Source organism: Rana temporaria, chromosome 7 (assembly GCF_905171775.1).
Source record: "Rana temporaria chromosome 7, aRanTem1.1, whole genome shotgun sequence".
Lineage (NCBI taxonomy): Eukaryota > Metazoa > Chordata > Amphibia > Anura > Ranidae > Rana > Rana temporaria.
This window is the reverse complement of record NC_053495.1, coordinates 195,364,371-195,391,251: the sequence shown is the minus strand read 5'-3', so window position 1 is coordinate 195,391,251 and position 26,881 is coordinate 195,364,371. Positions and strand designations below refer to the sequence as shown.

At 45.5% G+C, this 26,881-nt stretch overlaps 1 protein-coding gene across 1 annotated transcript in view; it reads right to left on the bottom strand.

Moving 5' to 3' along the window:
- Positions 1-3,120: 3,120 nt before the first annotated feature.
- LOC120944880 overlaps positions 3,121-26,881 on the bottom strand; it is a 33,846-nt gene continuing 10,085 nt past the window's right edge. Inside the window, exons 4-9 of the mRNA XM_040358629.1 lie at positions 26,140-26,216; positions 21,175-21,245; positions 18,788-18,896; positions 13,215-13,281; positions 5,672-5,783; positions 3,121-4,260 (exon numbers count right to left, since the gene is read on the bottom strand). Coding sequence (XP_040214563.1) covers positions 3,184-4,260; positions 5,672-5,783; positions 13,215-13,281; positions 18,788-18,896; positions 21,175-21,245; positions 26,140-26,216 — 1,513 coding nt within the window. The 3' untranslated portion in view covers positions 3,121-3,183. The remainder of the gene's footprint in view (positions 4,261-5,671; positions 5,784-13,214; positions 13,282-18,787; positions 18,897-21,174; positions 21,246-26,139; positions 26,217-26,881) is intronic.

The following is a 26,881-nucleotide window of genomic DNA, read 5'->3' as shown; positions in this document are numbered from 1 at the left end:
CGGACCATTATGCAGGTAAAGGACCCGTCCAGGTTTTGCGATTCGGCACTGCGTCGCTTTAACAGACAATTGCGCGGTCGTGCGACGTGGCTCCCAAACAAAATTGGCATCCTTTTTTTCCCACAAATAGAGCTTTCTTTTGGTGGTATTTGATCACCTCTGCGGTTTTTATTTTTTGCGCTATAAACAAAAATAGAGCGACAATTTTGAAAAAAAATCAACATTTTTTTCTTTTTACTATAATAAATATCCCCCAAAAATATATAAAAAAAATGTTTTTCCTCAGTTTAGGCCGATACGTATTCTTCTACCTATTTTTGGTAAAAAAAATCGCAAGCGTTTATCTGTTGGTTTGCGCAAAATTTATAGCGTATACAAAATAGGGGATAGTTTTATTGCATTTTTATTAATTATTTTTTTTTTTACTACTAATGGCGGCAATCAGCGATTTGTTTTGTGACCGCGACATTATGGCGGACACTTCGGACAATTTTGACACATTTTTGGGACCATTGTCATTTTCACAGCAAAAAATGCATTTAAAATGCATTGTTTACTGTGAAAATGACAATTGCAGTTTGGAAGTTAACCACAAGTGGGCTTGAAGGGGTTATGTATGACCTAATATGTGTTTCTAACTGTAGGGGGGTGTGGCTGTAGGTGTGACGTCATCGATTGTGTATCCCTATAAAAGGGATTACGCGATCGATGTCGGCGCCACAGTGAAGAACGGGGAAGCCGTGTTTACACACAGCTCTCCCCGTTCTTCAGCTCCGGGGACCGATCGCGGGACTCCAGCGACCCACGGCTGGGCACTAGCAGAGGACGTGCATGTGCCCAGCCGTGCCATTCTGCCAACGTAAATGTGCAGGAGGCGGTCCTTAAGCGGGTAATGTCCTAGAAAAAAACAACGTTTTTTTTCAACAGGATTCTTGTGAAGCCTGCCTTGCCTACACACGATCGAGAAATAAAAATGCTCTAGCAAAGCGCGGTGACGTACGACAGCACTATAAAGGGGAAGTTCCATGGATTTGCGCCACCCTTTGGCGCCACCCTTTGGGCTGCTTTTGCTTATTTCGTGTTAGTAAAAGTTTGGTGAGAGACGATTTGCGCTTTTCAGTCTTCATGCTTTTCAGTCTGTTACAGCGTGATGAATGTGCTATCTCCATTATGAATGCTAGTTTTACCAGAACGAGCGCTCCCGTCTCATAACTTGCTTCTGAGCATGCGTGTTTTTTTTCACGCCGTTAAAGCCTACACACGAACGTATTTCACAACGTGAAAAACGACAACGCGAAAAACGACGCAAAAAATTAGAGCATGTTCTAAATTTCTAATGCCCATTTTTTACGTCGAGAAAAATGCTCTGGAGCCCACACACAATCGTTTTTAATGACCATTTAAAAAAATGTAATTTTCCACATCATGAAAAACGGTCGTGTGTACGAGGCTTAAAGGGGTTGTAAAGGTAAATGTTTTTTCACCTTAATGCATCCTATTCATTAAGGTGAAAAAACATCCGACTGTACCGTCCCCCCCCCCCGAACCCCCGTTTTAATTACCTGACCCCTCGAAAGTCCCGCGTCCACATGATCCTCTTCGGTTCCCAGCCTGGCCGTTGATTGGCTAGGCTGGACGGATTGATAGCAGCGCAGCCATTGGCTGGCGCTGCTGTCAATCACAGCGGATGACGTGCCGCGCCGGGGGCGGGCCGAGTGATACAGTCGGCGGCTACGGCCGCCGCTGTATCACAGAGTGCGCTCGCAAAACTTTTTCCACCATGCTCGCTCGCTCGCATGAAGGTAGAAAGCTTTTGCGAGGAGGAGCCGAGACAGCCGCCGAGGGACCCCAGAAGACAGGATTCGGGGCCACTCTGTGCAAAACGAGCTGCACAGTGGAGGTAAGTATAACATGTTTGTTATTTAAAAAAAAAACATCTATTAAAAAAAAGCCAGCTTGCTTTAAATTTAACCGATGGATTCCTAACCGATAGGTCAAAACCGATCGGTTAAAAATCCACACATGCTCAGAATCAAGTTGACGCATGCTTGGAAGCATTGAACTTCATTTTTTTCAGCACGTCGTTGTGTTTTACGTCACCGCGTTCTGACACGATCGTTTTTTTAACCGATGGTGTGTAGGCACGACTGACCATCAGTCAGCTTCATCGGTTAAACGATGACAACGGTCCTTCAGACCGTTCTCATCGGATGGACTGATCGTGTGTACAGGGCTTTAGAGGCTCCTCTCTTCTTTTTTTATACTCAGTTGTGACACAACACTACTCTTATATCAAGACATCGCTTGTATATCAAGACAAAGGGGCAGATCCACAAAGCGAGTACGCCGGCGTATTTACTGATACGCCGGCGTACTTTCAACTTTCCCGCGTCGTATCTTTGTTTTGAATCCTCAAACCAAGATACGACGGCATCTGGGTTAGATCCGACAGGCGTACGGCTTCGTACACCTTCGGATCTAAGATGCAATACTTCGGCGTCCGATGGGTGGCGTTCCCGTCGTAATCTGCGTCGAGTATGCAAATTTGCTATTTCCGACGATCCACAAACATACGAGCGGCCGTCGCATTCTTTCACGTCGTCTCTAGTCGGCTTTTTCCGGCGTATAGTTAAAGCTGCTGTTTCGTGGCGTATAGTTAAACCTGCTATGTTAAGTATGGCCGTCGTTCCCGCGTTTAATTTGAATTTTTTTTTTTCGTTTGCGTAAGTCGTCCGTGAATTTACGTCCAAGTCAAAACAATGACGTCCTTGCGACTTCATTTTGCGCAATGCACGACGGGAAATTTAGGGACGGCGCATGCGCAGTTCGTTCGGCGCGGGGACATGCTTCATTTAAATGAAACACGCCCCCTACCCGCCCAATTTCAAATCCGCGCCCTTACGCCGAGAGAGATACACTACGCCGCCGTAACTTACGGCGCAAATTCTTTCTGGATTCGAACCAAAGAGAAGTAAGTTACGGCGGCGTAGCGTATCTCAGATACGCTGCGCCGGGGCAGATCTTTGTGGATCTGCCCCAAAATGTATTAAAACATTTTGCTTGTCTTGCAAAACGCTCTCAAACCAAGGTTTTGCTGTATAATTACTGATACAAACCTGGTTAAATATGTAAAAAATATATTTTAAGGCAAACAAAATTCTGTAAAATATCGGATGGGAACATTTATTCTGAAGTGTCTGTTTGTGCTGTTGGGATGCTGATAACTGGAATTGTAGTATGATGGGCGGTAAAGATAGCAGATTTTTTTGATTGCTTGCGGCTGAATTCCTGGACAGGACTTTCCATCTCGGGTTTCCCAGGCAATGGAGGTGACCGTGATGAACTTATGAAGTTGTCACCTTGTTGTGTTCCGTTGTCTCGTCTGGGAGAAGGTGACGTTATCTCCTCCGCTTGTTGGGTCTGGATTTCTACTCCCTGTGGATGTTTTTCCACTGGCAGGGAACTTTGTCTTCCTTTTCTGCCCTCCAATACCAGGGATCTCGTGGAAAGAGTGTTGGCAGAATTTTCACGTCTTCTCCCAGATCTTGGAGAATCTTTTATAAGATGAGGAGCTACAGCTGGAAATAAACTGCCAACCTCCGAAGAGCCTTGTTGGAGTTCTGGTGGAGACAGAGGCTTTGAGATGGTTATATAGCTCCATCTTTGCATTTCCACCACACTGGTTGGCCTTGGCATGGACGGTCTTGAACTACTTGAACCAGAGGACTTTGAGGCTTGCTGTGTCCTGGAATGGGAACCTGGGTCGTAGTCTACCGTCTTCTTGGGGTTTACTCCATTTAGGACGGTTCCCAGCTGAGCCCTTTCCTCCCAGGACAGGCCAGGTTTTGGGCATGGTTTGCTTTCCTGCCAAATCTTTTTGACTTCTCTATACCGGAAGTGTCTGTCTGTAGGTTCTTTCTCTTCCCTTAGTAATTCAGCCTTCTGTTTGGTCCCATCTGCAGATAAAAATTGTATATTTAACTTCACATTAGCCGACAATGACCTTTTAATGGTTTTGTTCCTTAAAGTGGAAGAGGGTGACTTAGTTTGTCTGTTATTCATTAGATCCTTGGCGTAGTTCGTATGGTTCTGAGTAACTAAACCCGTCCCCGTTGTAGGCCGTACTCTATCTGCTGGCCATTGGCTGCTGGAGAAATGGATTTGCTTTGCAGGAACGTTCTTTTGTAGGTCAGATAATGTGCTGAAGGAGACAAACATGTTTTCCTTCTGGTATGCGTCTGGCTTTGTGTCAATCGCAGTCTGGAAAATAAGGATACACATGTATTGAATCATGATTTCAAAGAGCATTTAAAGGGACAATAAAGGTTCAGGGTTTTAAAAACAACAAAAACGAAAAATCATGTCATACTTGCCTCCACTGTGCAGTTAGTTTTGCAGAGTGGCCCCGAACGTCCTCTTCTGGGGTCCCACGGCGGCTCTCGTGGCTTCTCCCCGCAAGAGCTAACCCCCTCTAGGAAGCTCTCTCCCAAAGGGGGTTACCTTGCGAGCAGGGATGGACTGGCCATTGGGACTACAGGGAGTTTCCCGGTGGGCCGATTGGCTCAGTGGGCCGCCTTCAGTGACAGCGGACTGCTGCCTCCCTCCGCTCCTCTGTCTCTCCCTCCCCGCATCGCTCACCTGGGGGGAACAAAGAAGCAGGGGGGACAACAGAAGAGCATGGGGGGACTCAACAGCTATGGCTTGGGAGTTTCTCACTTCTGCCTAATCTTGTTCCATAAGGGGGAGCACCGAACTGATTATTTGCCTCGGGAGAAATAATGTCTAGCTTCCCCACTGGTACTGCCTATAAGAGTACCAGTACCAGCCATTCTACTCTAAAAAAGTAGAACGGCTAGTGAAGGGGGAGAGGGGGCTTGGGTGGCCGGGGGGGGAAAGGGAGTTGTCCGGACGCCAGGGGAGAGACCTGTCAAAGTGGGCCAGTCTGGATGAAGTCCAGGGCCAAATTTTTGTCCCAGTCCAGCCATGCTTGCGAGCGTGCTCCCGTGTGATACAGTTGGCGGCCATAGCCGCCGAGTGTATGACTCGGCCCCACGCCGCGCAATTGTCAGTTAAAGTGACGCAGTGCCGAATCGCAAAAACTGTCCGGGTCCTTTAGCTGCCTAAAAGTCTGGGTCTTAAGTGGTTAAGGTCATCACAGAGGACAAGGGGGCACTCTTTACATCTAGAGGAAAAGAGATTTCACCTCCAAATACGGAAAGGTTTCTTCACAGTAAGAGCTGTGAAAATGTGGAACAGACTCCCTCCAGAGGTGGTTCTGGCCAGATCAGTAGATTGCTTTAAGAAAGGCCTGGATTCTTTCCTAAATGTACATTATATAACTGAGTACTAAGATTTATAGGTAAAGTTGATCCGGGGAAAATCCGATTGCCTCTCAGGGGATCAGGAAGGAATTTTTTCCCCTGCTGTAGGGATCATGCTCTGCTGGGGTTTTTCGCCTTTCTCTGAATCAACTGTGGGTGTAGGATTGGGTATATAGGATTGTACGATTTTTATTTAATTTTTTTCCCTTTTAGTATTTGAACTAGATGGTTCTTTTTTCAGCCTGACTAACTATGTGTATGGTCACTGATCTGTCGGTAAATCTCAGCACCCAAAGGGGAACATTATCACATACTATAAGATACAATGTAAATGATGTCCCTCTGCTTACCTCAATGTGAGCCCTGCGTGTCTTCTCTCTGGGTGTAATCACTTTCACATCAGATTTTATCAATTCATCATCAATGCTCAGAGAGACTCTGTCCACATTTGTATTATATTGCCTGTTGGAATACAAAATAAATGCAATATTATTATTACGTTTATACATCAGTCATCAGTGGCACTCTATGGAAAGCTTAAAGGAGTTGTAAATAAAATAAAATAAATTATGCTGAAATGACTGTTTACAGGGTATAGAGACATAATAGTTAACTGATTCCTTTTAAAAACGATTAAAAATCAATCATATAATGTACCTGCAGTTTCTAGTTTCGTTTTTGCATGTTGTTTCCTGCTTCTGTGATGTACAGAGCCACAGAACCAATACAGGGCAGTGATGGTTTGGAAAACGAAACTGATTGGTGCTGAGGGGTTTTAGACACACTGGGCCAGATTCAGAAAGATCAGCGTATCTTTCTGCTGGCGTAACGTATCTCAGATACGTTACGCCGCCTTAACTTTGGGCGCAAGTTCCATATGCAGAAAGAACTTGCGCCCTTAGTTACGGTGGCGTAATGTATGTGTGGCGGCGTAATGTATGTGTGGGGATGTTGGGGGCGTGTTTTATTTAAATTTCACTTGACCCCGCGTATTTTACGTTTTTTTGGTGAACGCCGCATGCGGCGTTCGTGAAAAAATCCCAGTGCAAATTACGTCGCAAAACATCATTGCTTTCGACGTGAACGTAAATTACGTCCAGCCCTATTCGCGAACGACTTACGCAAACGACGTAAAAATTTTAACGTTCGACGCGGGAACGACGGCCATACTTAACATAGGATACGCCGCATATACCCCTCATATAGCAGGGTTAACTTTACGCCGGAAAAAGCCTAACGCAAACGATGTAAAAAAAATGCGCCGGGCAGACATTGGTTTCTGAATCGGCGTATCTACCTAATTAGCATATTCCTCGCGCAACTATACGGAAGCGCCACCTAGCGGCCAGCGTAAATATGCAGCCTAAGATACGACGGTGTAAGACACTTACACCAGTTGGATCTTAAGGAAATCTATGCGTAACTGATTCTCTGAATCAGGCGCATAGATACGACGGCCCGCACTCAGAGATACGACGGCGTATCTAATTTCTGAATCCGGGCCACAGTAATCACATCTCCTTGATTAGTGACCACAGAGAGAAAGCTCCCAGCACTGTGGTCATCAGGAAACAGACAACCAGGAAGTGTGGAGATCAGAGAAGAAATACAGCAACTTGAGAGCAAAAACGAACAATGAGGACATGAAAACAGCACTGCATTAAGGTAAAGGAAGCTATTAAGATAAAAAAAAATTCCTTTACAAACCCTTTAAAGTCTAGTACACACAATGAGATTATCGGACGAATGACCGTCCATTTTTTTTGGACGCTAGTCTCCATATTGAATAGGTTACTAAAGTACCAAAATTCTTGCACGACAGAATTTTTTTTTGGAAGTAATATATTTGTATTAGCTGGTAGGGGATAATTCAGTTTGCATTTGTTTTTGTGGATTTCCAGTCTGAATTATTTTTCTGTGTCAACTTCGATGTCTAACAATCATTTGTACAAATTCAACTTTGTCTTCTTTTAAAAGAATTTATGTAACTAAATATATTATTGGCACCGTTATAATCCTCTTCCCTTCTTGATATCAATATATTTCTATTGATTTTTTTTTCCGGATTAAAAACTGTACTAATTAACCACTTGCCGCCCGCCCTATTGCAGATTGACATCCGCAATGTGGTTTCGTTATCCTGACTGAGCGTCACATATGACATCCAGCAGTATAAGCCGCTCGGGGGAGCCGATGGTGCTGTGTGTTGCTCCGACACGCCGCATCTCCGATCGTGGTAAGGAGACTATGATGACCAATAATAGCTGATCACAGCGGTAACCAGGGGGTGCTGATAAACAGCTTTCCTCTGTTCGCGATCGGCAGCTCTCCTGACAGAGGGGGGGGGGGGGGTCTGCGCTGATAATCAGCGTATTGATTATCAGCACAGTCCCCATCAGAGGTGCCAACCAAAATGCCAATCAGTGCTTACCAAGATGCCAATCAATGCCCACCAAAATGCCAATCAGTGCCCATCAGTAACGCCTGTTAGTGCCCTTCACAGATGCGAATCAGTGCCCATCAGTAACGCCTGTCAGTGCCCTCCACAGATGCGAATCAGTGCCCATCAGTATAAATGGGAGGAAAGAAATTTTGGACAGCCGCACTCCAATAAAAGGTAAAAAGGTGTTGCCTTTTATTCTGGTAAAAAATACTACAAAAGCAAAAAAAACAGCAAACAGTGGGGTAATAGATCTAACTAGTTTCACATTGATAACCAATGCTTAGTCAGTGCCCATCAGTAATGACTGTCAGTACCTCATCTGTTCTGCCTATCAGTGCCATCTATTAGTGCCCATCAGTGCTGCCTATTAGTGCCCATCAGTGCCGCCTATTAGTGCCCATCAGTGCCTCCTCATCAGTGCCCATCAGTGCCTCCTCATCAGTGCCACCTCATCAGTGCCACCTCATCAGTGAAGGAGAAAACAAAATGTTATAACAGAAACAAAGAAAAACTTATTTTTTTCAAAAATGTCTTTTTTTTAGTTAATTTAGCAAAAAATTAAAACAAAAGTGGTGATCAAATACCACCAAAAGAAAGCTCTATTTGTGGGAGGAAAATAAGATAAAAATTTAGTTTGGGTACAGTGTAGCATGACCGCGCAATTGTCATTGAAAGTGCGACAGCGCTGAAAGCTGTAAATGTACCTGGGCAGGAAGGGGGGAAAATGCCCGGTGTTGAAGTGGTTAAACGAAAACCGTAGGATCTGGTATCATACGAGAAAAATGTGGCAAAAGTGTCTGATGTGTCTTGCATAATGTTGCAGTCTCGATAAAAATCGCTAACATTATTAGTAAAAAAAAAAAAAGAATAATAATAAAAATGTAGATGCTATAAATTTTGCGCAAACCAATCTATATACGCTTATTGCGATTTTTTATTACGAAAAATATGTAGAAGAATAATTTTTTTAAAAATTAGATTTAAAAAAAAAAAAAAAAAGAATTGGGGATATTTATTATAGCAAAAAGTACAAAATATTGTGTTTTTTTCCAAAAATAGTCCCTTTTTTTGTTTATAGCGCAAAAATAAAAACCGCAGAAACTTTTTGCAATTCGGCACTGCGTCGATTTAACTGACAATTGCGCGGTCGTGCGATGTGGCTCCCAAACAAATTTGGCGTCCTTTTTTCCCCACAAATAGAACTTTCTTTTGGTGGTATTTGATCTCCTCTGCGGTTTTTAGTTTTTGCGCTATAAACAAAAATAGAGCGACAATTTAAAAAAAATTATATTTTTTACTTTTTGCTAAAATAAATATCCCCCAAAAATATATATAAAAAAAAAAAATTTTCCTCAGTTTAGGCCGATACGTATTCTTCTACCTATTTTTCGTAGAAAAAAAAAAAAAAATCGCAATAAGCGTTTATTGATTGGTTTGCGCAAAAGTTATAGCGTTTACAAAATAGGGGGTATTTTTATGGCATTTTTATTAATATTTTTTTTTACTAGTAATGGCGGCGATCAGCGTTTTTTTTTTCGGTACTGCGACATTATGGCGGACACTTTTGACACATTTTTGGGACCATTGGCATTTATATAGCGATCGGTGCTAAAAAAATGCATTGGATTACTATAAAAATGCCACTGGCAGTGAAGGGGTTAACACTAGGGGGTGGGGAAGGGGTTAAAGCGGGGGTTCACCCTTAGAGGGCACTTTTCCCCCTTCGCTTCCTGCTCGTTATTACTAGGGGAATCGGCAATTTATTTTAAAATAGGTGCAGTACTTACCCGTTTACGAGACGCATCCTCTCCGTCGCTTCCGGGTATGGGCTTCGGGAATGGGCGGTCCTTCTTGATTGACAGGTTTCCGAGAGGCTTCCGACGGTCGCATCCATCGCGTCACGATTTTCCGAAAGAAGCCGAACGTCGGTGCGCAGGCGCAGTATAGAGCCGCACCGACGTTCGGCTTCTTTCGGCTACGAGTGACGCGATGGATGCGACCGTCGGAAGCCTCTCGGAAGAATGTCAATCAAGAAGGAACGCCCGCTCCCGAAGACCCATACCCGGAAGCGACGGAAGAAGATGCAGCTCGAAAACGGGTAAGTACTGCACATATTTTAATACAAATAGCCGATTCCCCTAGACCGAACGAGCAGGAAGCTAAGGGGAGATTTTTTTTTTTTTTTTAAATGGGTGAACTCCCGCTTTAAGTATGTTCCCTGGGTGTGTTCTAACTGTAGGGGGGGTGGACTCACTAGGGGAAATGACTGATCGCTGTTCATACATTGTATGGTCGCTTCAGGGAGCGACGTATAGCTACGGGCTCTCACGCAGGGGAGCCGACCTGCCACCGTATAACTGCGGCTGGTCTGCAAGTAGTTAAATACCACCAAAAGAAAGCTCTATTTGTGGGGGAAAAAAGGTCATACATTTTGTTCGGGTACAACGTCGCACGACCGCGCAATTGTCAGTTAAAGCAACGCAGTGCCGAATCACAAAAAGTGGCCTGGTCATTGGGCAGCCAAATCTTCCGGGGCTGAAGTGGTTAACGATCGGCTTTTGTTGAAGGAACATGCTGGAAAACTAGCATCTGACCAGCGCTCACAGCAGCCAATGGCTACAAGTATTGATCAATGTATTCTGGCGGGGGGGTGTCAGAATGAACTAGTATAGCAGGGGACATCGCCACACCGACATCGCTTGTGTTGGTACGGCGATCTGTCGTTTTATCTGCCTAAAACATGCAGTGTGTGGCAATTTTTGTAACTGTCTATGATACAAAAAACGTTGATATTTGCCGCTACAATCAGTCATGCTTCTTTTGTTTGCTAAGATAAGCTACACAGGGAGTGCATTGTTTTTATAGAGAAGCCGATTTGTAGGTGGAGTAAAGGCCGTTCACTAAACAAACTCAGGTTCACAATCCAAAGTGATTCTTCGTACAAAGATTGGACCTGTGTTCACCTCAAATAATATTATACAAGGGAAATTACACATTCACATTATTTACTGACGTTCACTTTACTAGCTACCCCATTAGTAAATCCACTGCCCCCCCCCCCCCCCCCCATGTCCTGCGAGGCAGTTCATTTGATTTTATTTGGGACAAGCTCGCCCCCTGCTGGAATTGTCTTGCACTGATTGACAGCATCCGGCAGTTTGTTTGTGGCTGGTGTGCAGTATGTGCAAGAAATTGTGTAATATCACACAGGGAAACTCCAAGAAGCAGAGAGACCCCGGAGATATAACTATTGGTAGTAACAGACAATAATCAGGGTATTAATAGAAAAATAGGATTTTTGTACTCACCGTAAAATCCATTTCTCTTTCGTTCATAGACGGACACAGCCTTCTTTGACCTTAGGGTTATATCCGCTTTCACTAGGAGAGGTAGGAAGAAGCATAACCCTAAGGTCAATGAAGGCTGTGTCCGTCTATGAACGAAAGAGAAAATAGGATTTTTGTACTCACCGTAAAATCCATTTCTCTGAGTTCATAGACGGACACAGCCTTCATTGACATTAGGGTTATGCTTCTTCCTACCAGGAACTCTCCTAGTGGAAGCGGATATAACCCTAATGTCAATGAAGGCTGTGTCCGTCTATGAACGAAAGAGAAAATAGGATTTTTGTACTCACCGTAAAATCCATTTCTCTGAGTTCATAGACGGACACAGCCTTCATTGACCTTAGGGTTATGCTTCTTCCTACCTCTTCTAGTGAAAGCGGATATAACCCTAAGGTCAAAGAAGGCTGTGTCTGTCTATGAACGAAAGAGAAATATGTTACATTTATTATATAGAAAATCCCTAGGTAGATAAAATGACAGCATAATGCTACAAATAGCCAATCTACCTAGGCATTTTCTATATAATAAATGTAACATATTTTCTATATATACCCTGATTATTGTCCGTTACTACCAATAGTAGCCCCTTATATCTCCGGGGTCTCTCTGCTTCTTGGAGTTTCCCTGTGTGATATTACCCAATTTCTTGCATGTACGTTTTGGCTACGGCAGTAACCTCTTACAGAAGGAGAGACTATTAACAGGGTCCCTAGTAGACATGTGCAATTCGTTTAGTTTCTAATTAGTTTTTTAACGAAAATTCGGAAATTCGTTAATTCCGAATTTTCGTATTAACAACATTTTTTATTTCCGAATTTTCGTATTTCCGAAAATTTCGAATTTCCGAATTTTTAAATTTCCGAATTTTGAATTTCCGAATTTTCGTATTTCCGAATTTCCAGATGAGTAAAACAATTTTTCTTTTTTAGGTCTAATGAGCACAATAATGAAAAAAATAAATTTGGGATGGAAACTCCACTTTAATTTTTTATATGAAACCGCACATCTGGGGAAGTCCATTGAGTGTTACATTGCAATGTTATAAACCAGGGGTCTCCATACTTTCTAAACAAAGGGCCGGTTATCCGTCCTCCAGAGTTTAGGAGGGCCGGATCGTGGCCAGTGGGAGTGGAAATTTTTTTCTGGCATCAGTGGGAGTAAACATCACCACATTTGGTGTTCGGTTCAGAGAAATAGTGCCCCATCTTTGGTATCATAGGGCCAGATTCACCAAAGAGATACGACGGCGTATTGTTTTACACTGTCGGATCTTAGGATGCAGTACCGCGGTCGCCGCTGGGGGGAGTTTGCGTCGTAAACCAGCGTTGGGTATGCAAATTAGGAGTTACGGCGATTCACAACGGATTTTCGCATTCGCTACGTCGCCGCTAGTCTAGTTTCCTGTCGCAACGTTAGTCGTCGTTTTTGGTGCCTTAACTTTACGCAGCAAACGTATTGCTGTATAAAGTATGGCCGTCGTTCCCGCGTCGAAATTTAAAAAATAATGTCGTTTGCGTAAGCCGTCCGGGAATACGGAATTACGCTACGCGCGTCGCCGTTCGAAAAAAATGACGTCACGGCGCGCAAAGCACAGCGGGAGTTAAGAAACGGAGCATGCGCAGTAGGTCCGGCGCGGGAGCGCGCCTAATTTATATGGCACACGCCCATTTGAATTGGCCCGCCTTGCGCCGGAGGCCGCCGGCGTAGTTTTCATCGCAAGTGCTTTGTGAATCAGGCACTTGCGATGAAAACTTGCGGCGGTGTAACGTATCTACGATACGTTACGCCGCCGCACTTCTACCAGAATCTGGCCCACAGGGAGTAATTGTGCTCCATTATTTGTGTCAGTAGAAGAAATGGTGCCCCGTTGTTGGTGTTAGATGTCAGAATAGTGTCTCATATCAGTGGGAGGATTAGTGCCCCAAGGGCCGGATAAAGGCAAGGAAAGGGCCGTATCTGGCCCCCGGGCCGCAGTTTGGAGAACCCTGTTATAAATGTATGAATTGTTTAAAAAATATATATATATATTCATTGTCGTTGGAACTCTGCTTTAATATTTTAAAATGATGTTAGACTTGCTTTATGGTAAGGTGGATATATTACCTGGAGTCACATGTAAGTTCCATGGTGTTGCCAGTGCTGCCAACATTAAAGTACATGTCGGGGCGAACTAAAAGAAAAGAAAAAAAAAACGTATTCAGGACATCTCTGAAATTCCAGTACAATTTCGCCGTTTTTAAAGTGTAGCTAAAGAAGGCAAAGGGGCTAGATTCAGGTAGGGGCGCGCAATCTAACGGCGGCGCAGCATATCGTATTTATGCTACGCCGCCGCAACTTACAGGAGCAAGTGCAGCATTCACAAAACACTTGCTCCGTAAGTTGCGGCGGCGTAGCGTAAATGGGGCCGGCGTAAGCGCGCGTAATTCAAATGTGTAAGGTGGGGGGGCGTGTTTTATGTTAATGTGTGTGGACCTGACGTGATTGACGTTTTGTACAAACTGCGCATGCGCCGTCCGTGTACATATCCCAGTGTGCATTGCTCCAAATGACGTCGCAAGGACGTCATTGGTTTCGACTTGAACGTAAATTACGTCCAGCCCTATTTGCGAACGACTTACGCAAACGACGTAAAAAATTCAAAAATCGAAACTGGGAACGACGCCCATACTTAAAGCGGGGGTTCACCCTTAGAGGGCACTTTTCCCCCTTAGATTCCTGCTCGTTTTCTCTAGGGGAATCGGCTATTTGTTTTAAAATATGTGCAGTACTTACCCGTTTACGAGATGCATCCTCTCCGTCGCTTCCGGGTATGGGCTGCGGGAATGGGCGTTCCTTCTTGATTGACAGGTTTCCGAGAGGCTTCCGACGGTCGCATCCATCGCGTCACGATTTTCCGAAAGAAGCCGAACGTCGGTGCGCAGGCGCAGTATAGAGCCGCACCGACGTTCGGCTTCTTTCGGCTACGAGTGACGCGATGGATGCGACCGTCGGAAGCCTGTCAATCAAGAAGGAACGCCCGCTCCCGAAGACCCATACCCGGAAGCGACGGAAGAAGATGCAGCTCGAAAACGGGTAAGTACTGCTCATATTTTAATACAAATAGCCGATTCCCCTAGACAAAACGAGCAGGAAGCTAAGGGGAGAAAAAAAAAAATTTAATACATGGGTGAACTCCCGCTTTAACATTGAGTGCGCCTCAAAGAAACAGGCACAACGTTACGTTAAGAAAAAGCCTTACGCAAACGACGTAAAAAAACGAACGCCGGGCGCACGTACGTTTGTGAAGCGACGTAACTAGGTAATTTGCATATTCTACACCGAAAACAACGGAAGCGCCACCTAGCGGCCAGCGTGAGAATGCACCCTAAGATACGACGGCGTAATAGAATTACGCCAGTCGGATCTTAGGCTAATGTCGGCGTATCTAGCTTTCTGAATACAGAAAGTAGATACGCCGGCGCAGCTTTGAATTTACGCGGCGTATCTATGGATACGCCAACGTAATTCTTTGCTGAATCTAGCCCAAAATGTTTTTCTTCATTTTGGATATAGTAAGGGAGGGTTATACCCCCTGTCAGTTTATGGTTTGCCATCTGTGTCTCATTGGGTAGATTTCTCTTCACTTCCTGTCCCATAGCCAAACAGGAAGTGAGAGGAAATAGCTCCAAAGTGAAGGAATCCCTGCGTGACACCAGGACAACAGGATAAATACAGAAGGTAAACCTCCCTAACGGGGGCACAGACCGCATTAAAACCTGACAGGGGTTCTAAACCATCTCAACTTTATCTAAAACAAAACCAAAAAAAAAAATAAGTTTCGCTTTTTGCTACACAAAAAGGCCCAGATTCACAAAGACTTACGACGGCGTATCTCCACGTACGCCGTCGTAAGTCCAAATGGCCGCCATCGTATCTATGCGCCTGATTCATAGAATCAGTTACGCATAGATTTGGCCAAGATACGAGCGGCGTAAGTCTCCTACGCCGTTGTATCTTGGGTTGCAATAATTACGCTGGCCGCTAAGTGGCGCTTCCTTGATATCCGCGTCGAATATGTAAATGAGCAAGATACGCCGATTCACGAACGTACGTACGCCCGTCGCAATTAGTTATGCCGTTTACGCAAGACATACGCCGGCGTAAAGATAAAGCATGTCTCTAGGTGGCGCAGCCCATGCAAAGTATGGACGTCGGAACAAGCGTATCTTTTTACGTCGTTTGCGCAAGTCGTACGCGAATAGGGCTGTGCGTAAATTACGTTCACGTCACAGACATTGAGCCGACGTATCTTTGGGCGTAAATACGACGTGATACTGAGCATGCGCGCGCCGTTCGTTCGGCCATGCATCTACATGGGGTCAAGCCTCATTTAAATACAACACGCCCCCTGCCAGCCTACTTTGAATTACGCGCGCTTACGCCGGCCCATTTACGCTACACCGCTGTAACTTAGGACGCAAGTGCTTTGTGAATGCAGCACTTGCCTCTCTAAGTTGCGGCGGCGTAGCGTAAATACGATACGCTACGCACGCGCAACGTAGAGCGGCCGTACGTGAATCTAGGCCTGTAACTTTTAAAATGTTGGAAGTACAGAAAAATACCTGTCGATCTGTGAGAAATCCAGTGTTATGTTACCATCCTGTTAGGACTGACGACACGGGGGCGGTGCCTTTGCTGGACTGAGGTCCCAAGTTGTGTTGTCAGCCCAGCCTCTGCCTATCAACCCCACCCTCCCTGTATATATCTACAGGCATACATAGATTTATTTCCCAGGAAAAGCTTGCAGCTGCCTTGACTCCCAAGAACCTATCCACACACTGGGGTAGATTCACATAGAATTGCACTGGCGCAGCCTATCAGAGAAACGCTACGCCGCCGTGTCTTACCTGGCTCTAAGTCGAATCCAGGAAGATTTCGTGCCGTAAGTTACGGCGGCGTAGTGTAATTCTCGTCGCGTATTTCAAATTGGGCGGGTAGGGGGCGTGTTTCATTTAAATGAAGCGCGTCCCCGCACCGATTGAAATGCGCATGCTTCGTTTCGAAATTTCCCGCCGTGCTTTGCGCGAAATTACGTCGCACAAACGTCATTTTTTGAACTTAGACGTGAGTTACGTCCTTTCCTATTCACGGCCGACTTATGCAAAAAAAAAAAAAAATCAAAATTCGACGCGGGAACGACGGCCATACTTTAACATGGCAAGTCTATCTATACGCCACGAAATAGCAGCTTTAACTATACGCCGGGAATAGCCGACTAGCGACGACGTAAGAGAATGCGACGGAAAATGCGTGGATCGACGGAAAAAGCTAATTAGCATACCCGACGCGGAAAACAACGCCAACTCCACCCAGCGGGCGCCGAAGTATTGCATCTACGATCCGAAGGTGTACGAAGCCGTACGCCTGTCGGATCGAAGCCAGAAGCCGTCGTATCTTGGTTTGAGGATTCAAACTAAAGATACGACGCGGCAAATTTGAAAGTACGCCGATGTATCAGTAGATACGCCGGTGTACTTGCTCTGAGAATCTGGCCCACTGTGTAAGGCTTGGTTTCCACTAATGCGACTTGGGACTGCAAAGTCGCATGACAAGTTGTATCATTCAAACTTCAAACCAGTCCCTGCACTCATTTGGTCCCACTTTGATGCAACTTGAGGTCCACAGACCTCAAGAATACACAGGTATTGTTTCAAGTTGCATCAAAATGGCAGGAACAAAGTGCAGCAAAATTGTGTGACTTTCAGGTCGCAATAGCGCACACCTTGCCTTAGGCTTAGTTCACATTTCTGAGATGCGAGAACCCGTGCGAATCCAGTACGGGTTCCAGCATCGCATACAGCTTTGATTCCTGTCCGAATCCACATTTTGCACTGCCCTATGCGAACCGCCGCGGGTGTCAATACAAAGTTAACGACACCCCCCAAATCGGTTTGCATATCGCAGTGCGAAATGTGGATTCGGACAGGAATCGGATGGCATGGGTGTGACCACCCAAGCCATCCGATTCTGGTGCGGACCAAAAAAAGGGTCCTGCACGACTTTGGTCTGAATGCGATGCAAATTCAGATGAATTTTCGTTGCACAGACATCGCATGTGAGTTGCACTGCAGTGGTGCGAATCACATGCAATGTCTGACATCTCAGCAGTGTGAACCCGGCCTGAAGGAAAAGACTGATCTGGGAGACTTGCCTTTGTCATCAGGAATCCGGTCCCCCCAATGGTTCCCCCTGCAAGAATTTTACAAGTCTGGTAGTAAAGGGTTTGAAAGCAATAAAAGCCGTTTATCATTACAGGAGCAAAGTATAAGGAAAATGTAAGTGGGGGGAGGGGGGGGGGGGGTGGAGGCTTGAGGGTGATTTTGGATCATGCCTGGATATACACTTTGGCCCAGATTCTGACAGAGCTTACGACGGCGCAGCGCCATGTACGCCGTCGTAAATGTCCTAATCTGGGCCGTCGTATCTATGCGACTGATTCTTAGGCCCCGTACACACCATAGAATCCATCCGCAGATAAATCCCAGCAGATGGGTTTCAGCGGATAGATCCTATGGTGTGTACACGCCAGCGGATCTTTTTCCGCGGATATATCTCCCCTGGGATGGATTCCAGCAGATCGAATATTTGATGACATGCTAAGAAATCGGTCTGCTGGAGTCCATCCCAACGGATGGATCCGCTGGTCTGTACAGACTCACCGGATCCATCCGTCCGAAGGGATCCCCCGCATGCGTAGTAATGATTCGACGCATTCCTTATATGACAGCGTCGCGCACGTCGCCGCGTCATAATCGCGGCGACGGCGCGACACGTCATCGCCAGAGGATTTCGGCGCGGATTTCAATGCGATGGTGAGTACACTCCATCGCATTAAAATCTGCTGAAATCCTCGAGAGGATTTATCCGCGGAAACGGTCCGCTGGACCGTATTCGCGGATAAATTCTATCGTGTGTATGGGGCCTCAGAATCAGTTACGCATAGATATCCATTAGATCCGACAGGCGTAAGGCCCTTACGCCGTCGGATCTTAAATGCAATTTTTTTTTTTGTCCGCTAGGTGTCGCCTCCGTCGTTTTCCCCGTCGAGTATGCAAATTAGCTAGATACACGAATTCCCGAACGTACGCGCGGCCGACACAGTAAAGTTACGACGTTTACGTAAGGCTTGTCCCGGCGTAAAGTTGCCCCTGGGTATATGAGGCGCAATCAATGTTAAGTACGGCCGTCGTTCCCACGTCAAAATTTATAAATTTACGTTGTCTGCGTAAGTCGTCTGTGAATGGGGCTGGACGCCATTTACGTTCACGGGAAGATTTAGCACCTTCATCAGATTTTACTGCCATTTTATCCCCTATTGGTGAAAATTCCCGCTCACTTCCTAATCACCTGAACACAGTGAAAAGGTGATTTCCTGGTTCCTTGAAGAAATTGAGGCATACTTGTCCAGATGACCCCCGAAATTTAGCAGCATCAATAATCATCAGTTACCATACCTGACGCTATAGATAATCTATCAGTTTGACAGCAGGGCCTGAGGACTAGGGGCGTGCACAGATGTACACTCCTAGCTCTCTGCTGCAACATTTATTCACATCCTCACCACATGGGGCGCTGTGCATGTGGAATTAGAAAAGATCTATTGTAGTCACATGGTGGTTAAATATAAATTATCTAACCCACTGGTGGTGGTGGTGATCTGGGAGATACAAATGAAACATCCTGAAGTGCCAGTATGGGCAGGTTGTCCTCCAGACACAGAGTGCCCAGCTTCGGGACAGAGTCCACCTACAAAAACAAAGGCAATATTGGTCAAGAATTCCAATAAAGCTACCAATCAATTCCCTTCAATGGCTGTAGTTACCAAAGGGAAGCAAGCAGAGTCTCATTTATGAGGAATTTAGGCTTATTGATTTCTAACAGTACTAAAACACCATACCACCTTGTAGACATGTTGGGCCAGATCCACATAGAAATGGATAGGCGCAGCGTATCAGAGATACGCTACGCCGCCGTATCTTACCTGGCTTTAAGTCGAATCCAGGAAGATTTTGCGCCGTAAGTTACGGCGGCGTAGTGTATTTCTGGCGGCGGAATTCAAATCGGCGATTAGGGGGCGTGATTCATTTAAATGAAGCGCGTCCCCGCGCCGATTGAACTGCGCATGCTCCGTTTCAAAATTTCCCACCGTGCTTTGCGCGAAATGACGTCGCAACAACGTCATTTTTTGAACTTAGAAGTGACTTACGTCCATCCCTATTCACGGACGACTTACGCAAAAAATAAAAAAAAATCAAATTTGGACGCGGGAACGACGGCCATACTTAACATGGCAAGTCTATCTATACGCCGCAAAATAGCAGCTTTAACTATATGCCGGAAAAAGCCGACTAGAGACGACGTAAGAGAATGCGACGGCCGCGCGTACGTTCGTGGATCGTCGGAAAAAGCTAATTTGCATACCCGACGCGGAAAACGACGCAAACTCCACCCAGCGGACACCGAAGTATTGCATCTACGATTCAAAGGCGTACGAAGCCGTACGCCTGTCGGATCTAACCCAGATGCCGTCGTATCTTGGTTTGAGGATTCAAACTAAAGATACGACGCCGGAAATTTAAAAGTACGCCGGCGTATCAGTAGATACGCCGGCGTACTCTCACTGTGGATCTGCCCCGTTGAATTCATTTCTGGAGGAATATAAATTTGGACAAATTTTTGGTTATACGGATATTAGGATGTTTCCGAATCTCCAAATGAAATGGTAACGAGTTTCGTTGAAATTCGCTTAGTTTTGTTTTGTTTATTAATTTTCTAACGAATTCCAGATATTCGGAAGGATTCAAATTGGGATCGGTCAAAAAATGATCAACCAATTGGAATTCTGTGTGAAGAATAGCTGTTTATTAAGGAGCGGGCCATGGCGATATATCAGCTGTCAGCGGGCTTCCCCACTGACAGCTGAAATATAAACAAAAGAATGCCGGCAAGGAAAAATGCAGACAAAAAAATGGGGGACTGCACACCATTTTTTTGTCTGCATTTTTCCTTGCCGGCATTCCATTCGGGTCTGGTATGGATTGTAAGGGGAACCCCATGCCAAAAAAAAAAACACCTCCTGATCTATACCAGGCCACATGCCTTCAACATGGGAGGTGCTTTGAGGCAGGGGTCTTCCAGGTTCTGATAAGTTAACCTCCACAACCACCAGGCCAGGGTTGTGGGAGAAGGCCCTTGTCCCAATCAACATGGGGACAAGGTGCTTTGGGGGAGCACCCCCCATGTTGAGGGCATGCGGCCTTGTATGTTTCAGGATGGGGGAGCAAGCTCCCCCCCTCTCCTAAACCATTCTTGACCTGCCAGGCAGCATGCATTTTTCATTGCCGGAACTTTTTTTTTTACATTTCATCTGTCAGCGGGGAAGCCCTCTGACAGCTGATGAGTTAATAATTGTTAAGGAGACAGCGGCTGGCTTCCTGGCCTACTCCTTAAGACCCCTTTCACACTGAGGAGTTTTTCAGGCGGTACAGCGCTAAAAATAGCGCTGCTATACCGCCTGAAAAACTCCTGCACTGCATACACAGTTTGCCACATTCGCCCCGGGCTCTAGATGACCTTGCCCTTGCACTGGGTATATTGTTCCCATTAATTACCGTATTTATCGGCGTATACCGCGCACTTTTTCCCCCCTTAAAATCAGGGGAAAATCGTGGGTGCGCGATATACGCCGATCCCCACTTCCTGCGCTGTGTTTGAACGCCGCCGCCATATACCGAGCGCAGTACACTCGGCCAGGCTCGGCTCCCCTGGCGGTCACGCCCTGTGCCGCCTCCTAGCCTTTATGCGAGAGGAGCCGAGTGTGGCCGAGTGTACTGCGCTCGGTATTTGTCGGCGGCGGCCGATGGACGCCGGGCAAGACACCGACGAGGGGCATTCAAACTGTAAGTATTTTATTTTTTTCCTGAAATTTCCCTTCCAGGTTGGGGGGTGCGCGCTATACGCCAGGGCGCTATATGCCGATAAATACGGTAGCTCTGGTCATGGAAGAAGGAAAGGACAACCTCACCTCACTCTGCCAATTCCTCCTTCTGGTTGCAGAAACACATCTCGTCTTCTCAATCTTCTTCGCTTTTCTCTCTGTGGTCGGGACACAACCAGCTTTTAACACACAAAATATTGCACAGATACATCACACTCCCCATCTGGTCTCATTTTGCCTCAAAACAAAATTATTTTCAATGCACATCAGTTCCTTAACCACTTAAGCCCCGAACCATATTGCTGGTCAAAGACCAGAGCACTTTTTGCGATTCGGCACTGCGTCCATTTAACTGACAATTGCGCGGTCGTGCGACGTGGCTCCCAAACAAAATTGGCGTCCTTTCTTCCCCACAAATAGAGCTTTCTTTTGGTGGTATTTGATCACCTCTGCAGTTTTTAGTTTTTGCGCTATAAACAAAAATAGAGCGGGCTCAGATCAACATCTCTCTGTAGCTATGACAAGCACAATGTGTAAAAGTGCTGTTTGATCCTGTCTTCTCTGATCCTCCCCTTCTTCCACCATTCCCAATCCCTCTCCATATAGTACAGAGCCTTTGTAGTCAGTCTGCACATGCTCAGTTTGGTGTGTATTGCTAGAGAGTTTTTTTCTTTTCTTGGGGGCATGTGATCAGCACAGGGCCAATCAGCACTGTCCAGACAGAGGGTCAGGGGTCCTGCAGCCTCATAGGACAGTCAGAGGAGAGTGAAAACTCCTCCTACAAGCTTTAACTAGGCACTGATAGAAGCCACGAGACTGCTATATACTGCTGATGAGAAAAAAGGTATTTAGCAGTTGATATTTACAAAAATAATTGCATTTCCATGTTCTGTGTACCTTTGCTTTTGAAAAAAGCGTCCAACTGCCTCTGAACGTATGTTTAGCGGCGTCCCGTGTACATGGGGCCTAACACTTTAACCACTTAAGGACCGCCTAACGCCGATATACGTTGGCAGAATGGCACAGGCACGTACAGGTACGTCGCCTTTAAGAGCCCAGCCGTAAGTGGCGAGCGGTCCGAAGCTCCGTGACAGCGGGACCCGCGGACCCGATCGCCGCCGGTGTCCTGCGATCGGTCACAGGAGCTGAAGATTGGGTAGAGGTGAGTGTAAACACACCTTCCCCGTTCTTCTCTGTGGCAATGTCACTGATCCGATGTTCCCTGATATAGGGAACGACGATCAGTGACGTCACGCCTACAGCCACGCCCACCCTACAGAAACAATCATTCCCTTAGGGCACACTTAACCCCTTAGTGCCGCCTAGTGGTTAACCCTTTCACTGCCATTGTCATTTTCACAGTAATCACTGCATTTTTATAGCACTTTTCGCTGCGCTGTCCCAAAAATGTGTCAAAAGTGTCCGATGCGTCCGCCATAATGTCGCAGTCACGGAAAGAAAAAAATCGTTGATCGCCGCCATTACTAGTAAAAAAAAAAAAATTAATAAAAATGCCATACAACTACCCCCTATTTTGTAAACACTATGGGCCAGACCCGCAAAGAAGTTACGCTGGCGTATCTATTGATACGCCGCGTAACTTCTAGGATGCTCCGGCATATCTTTTTTCTGTATTCAGAAAACAAGATACGCCAGAATTTTGCTAAGATACGACCAGCGTAAGTCGCCTACGCTGTCGTATCTTAACTGCATATTTACGCTGGCCGCTAGGGGCGTGTACGCTGATTTACGCCTAAAATATGTAAATCAGCTAGATACGCCAATTCACGAACGTACGCCAGGCCGTCGCAGTACAGATACGCCGTTTACGTTAGGCTTTTTCCGGCGTAAAGTTACCCCTGCTATATGAGGCGCAGCCAATGTTAAGTATGGACGTCGGGCCAGCATCAAATTTTCCGTCGATTACGTTGGTTGCGTAAGTCGTTCGCGAATAGGGCTGTGCGTCATTTACGTTCACGTCGAAAGCATTGGCTTCTTGCGGGTTAATTTGGAGCATGCGCACTGGGATACTTTCACGGACGGCGCATGAGCCGTTCGTAAAAAGCGTCATTTACGTGGGGTCACAATACATTAAAGCGGGGGTTCACCTAAAAAAAAAAAAATTATAATTTCTACCATGCCATTCCGCATACTAGCGCGACCTACGGTATGCCTTTATTTTATTTTTCTGCGCCGTACTCACAGTTTAATCACGTAGTGAAGTTTCAGACTCCCCGAGGGGAATGGGCGTTCCTATGCAGAGGGGAACATGAGTGACGGCCGGCTATGGCGCGTCACGCTTCCCGGAAATAGGACTTGGCTCTTCATGGCGCCTGCGCAGTCAGCTCCTAGTCTGTGCGCAGGCGCCGTATAGCGGCGTGAAGAGCCGAGTCCTACTCCGGCTAATTTCGGGAAGCGTGACGCGCCATAGCCGGCCGTCAATCATGTTCCCTCTGCATAGGAACGCCCATTCCCCTCGGGGAGTCTGAAACTTCACTACGTGATTAAACTGCGAGTACGGCGCAGAAAAATAAAATAAAGGCATACCGTAGGTCGCGCTAGTATGCGGAATGGCATGGTAGAAAGTTGTTATTTAGGGTGAACCACCGCTTTAACATAAAACACGCCCACATGTTCCATATTTGAATTAGGCGGGCTTACGCCGGCCTATTTACGCTACGCCGCCGCAACTTTGCTTTGAGAATACTGCACTTGCCTGTCAAAGTAGCGGCGGCGTAACGTAACTACGATACGCTACGCCTGCTTAAAATTACGCCGTTCTACGTGGATCTGGCCCTATAACTTTTGCTTAAACCAATCAATAAACGCTTATTGTGATTTTTTTTACCAAAAATAGGTAGAAGAATACGTATCGGCCTAAACTGAGGAAAAAAATGTTTTTTTTTATACATTTTTTGGGGATATTTATTATAGCAAAAAGTAAAAAATATTGCATTTTTTTAAAAAATTTACGCTCCTTTTTTGTTTATAGCGCAAAAAATAAAAACCGCAGAGGTGATCAAATACCTCCAAAAGAAAGCTCTATTTGTGAGGGGAAAAAAAGGACGCCAATTTTGTTTGGGAGCCACGTCGCACGACCGCCAATTGCCAGTTAAAGCGACGCAGTGCCGAATCGCAAAAAGGGGCCGGTTCCTTAACCTGCATAATGGTCCGGGTCTTAAGTGGTTAACATGCATAGAAAATAAAAAAAATTTTTAAAAAATTAAAATGCATTATAACGCCTTTATTAGGAGGGGATGATGAAATAATCATTACGCAGCTCCCTATCTGTAAATCTTGTTGCATGCAGCTTTCTAAGATCTGTGGTAAAAGATCACGCAATGGAAAATAGATGTATAGATGAAATGTTATCTACTGATCGCCCAGAACACGATCTGAGCCCAGGATCGGGGAGGAGAAGTAACAACGTTATCTCTTGACAGGAAGTCCTCTGTGTAACATACTGAGCTCTGCCCTGCTAATAACATTGATCTGGAGAGATATTAGTGAAATAAACGACAGTGGGGTAGATTCAGAGAGAAATTACGCCGGCGTATCCATAGATACGTCGCGCAATTGCTAAGTAGCGCCGACGTATCTACTTTCTGTATTCAGAAAGCTAGATACGCCGACTTTAGCCTAAGATACGACTGGCATAAGTCTCTTACGCCGTCGTATCTTATGGTGCATTCTGATGCTGGCCGCTAGGTGGCGCTCCCATAGATGTCAGCGTAGAGTATGCAAATTACATACTTACGCCGATTCACGAACGTACGTGCGCCCGGCGGTAGTTTTTTACGTCGTTTGCGTACGTCGTTTTTGTCGTAAGGCTGCTCCTGCTATTAGGAGGCGCAGCCAATGTTAAGTATGGACGTCGTTCCCGTGTCGAGATTTAAAATTTTTACGTTGTTTGCGTAAGTCGTCTGTGAATGGCGCTGGATGCCATTTACATTCACGTCGATACCAATGACGTCCTTGCAACGTCAATTACCGCAATGCACTTTGGGAAATTTTAGGGACGGCGCATGCGCAGTACGTTCGGCGCGGGAACGCGCCTAATTTAAATGATCCACGCCCCCTACGGGATCATTTGAATTACGCGCGCTTACGCCGGCCCCTTTTACGCTATGCCGCCGCAACTTTACAGGCAAGTGCTTTGTGAATCAAGCACTTGCCCGTAAAACTTGTGGAGGCGTAACGTAAATTATATTCGTTAAGCCGCCGCAGTTTTGCGCGCCCCTACCTGAATCCACCCCAGTATATGTAACCCCCTGCAATGAAGTTCTCTCACTTGGTCTGTTAAACATAACACTAAAAGCAGTTTGTTATATCTGTTTGCCAAGTCCTCAAAAATACACGTTGATCCTGCCAGAAATCTCATAAATTCTTATAGCTAGATTCACAGAAAATGGTTTAAACTTACGGCGGCGTAGCTTAGCGTGTTTAGGCTACGCCGCCGTAAGTTAGCGAGGCAAGTACATGATTCACAATGTACTTGCCTGCTAAGTTACGGCGGCGTAGCCTAAAGCGGGTGGGCGTAAGGGCGCCTAATTCAAATGTGTGTAAGGGGGCGTGTTTCATGTTAATGGGGCTTGACCTTACGTTTTTGACATATTTTCTGAACTGCGCATGCGCCGGGCGCCTACATTTCCCAGTGTGCATTGCGTGTGTATGAGGCCTTACAGTTCAGGTCCCCACTAACAATTAGTAACTGATCAGAGTGCTTCCAAATTATGGGATCATCCTGTTGGCGGAATGCTTCATTGATAACATAAGCCTCCAGCCTGCAGATTACACTGCAGCCTGAAGATGGCACTGTTCATGTGTTTAATACTGTCATTGTCAGTCACAATTACAGTATAAAATAAATGATAATGGTAAGGAAATACATTCAATAAATGATAATGATCTGGGTAAAAAATAATGGCGAAAATCATTTTAAATATTAAGGTGTTATTAAAACACTGTACCAAATAAAAACCTTATATGCCCTTAAAATAATAGCGGGTAGAATCCACCTTTCTAAAATGAGGATAGTAACTGAGAACTTACCTTTCTGCAGAGAATGATCAGCAGTGGCAGCGAAAGGTTGTATTACCGGCTGTGCATAGCCAGGGACGATTTTATTCCTTGGAAAAAGAATTATCAAATTAGTAACTGCATTGTATACGGTACACACTTGCGATATTACACCTACAACCTACAATACTAGTCAAAGCCAGAAGTTCATAAATTAAAGCGGAGTTCCGGCCACAATTTCACTTTTTAAATATAAATCCCCCTGTAATACACAAGCTTAATGTATTCTAGTAAAGTTAGTCTGTAAACTAAGGTCCGTTTTGTTAGGTTGTTACAGCAACCACTGGGGCCATCTTAAGTGTGGGCATCATGAAGCCAGACTGTATGACTTCCTGGATTTCAGCCTTGCAGACCTCGCACATGCTCAGTGCTGCACAAGCAGTGTCAGATCAGGTTTCAGCACCTGTGCTGTCCAAGTCACATGATTCTTTGAGACTGGGGAGTGCACAGACTCCTGGAAAGTTACACCCACTACATTCCCAGGAGTCTGTGCGGTGTAGGTTAGGAAGCATTAAGCACCTAGGTGCAGGAAGAGGGAAGATTAACTATTCTGCCTAGCAACAACACTTTGAAGGCATCTAAAAAAAATGTTTTTTTTCGTAAAGGACTAATGACATTTTTTTAAAACTACTGATGTAATGTTATATTTATGGGTGGAACTCCACTTTAAGGTCATTCAAAAAATTACAAACTTCAGCTTCTACCATGCAGAAGA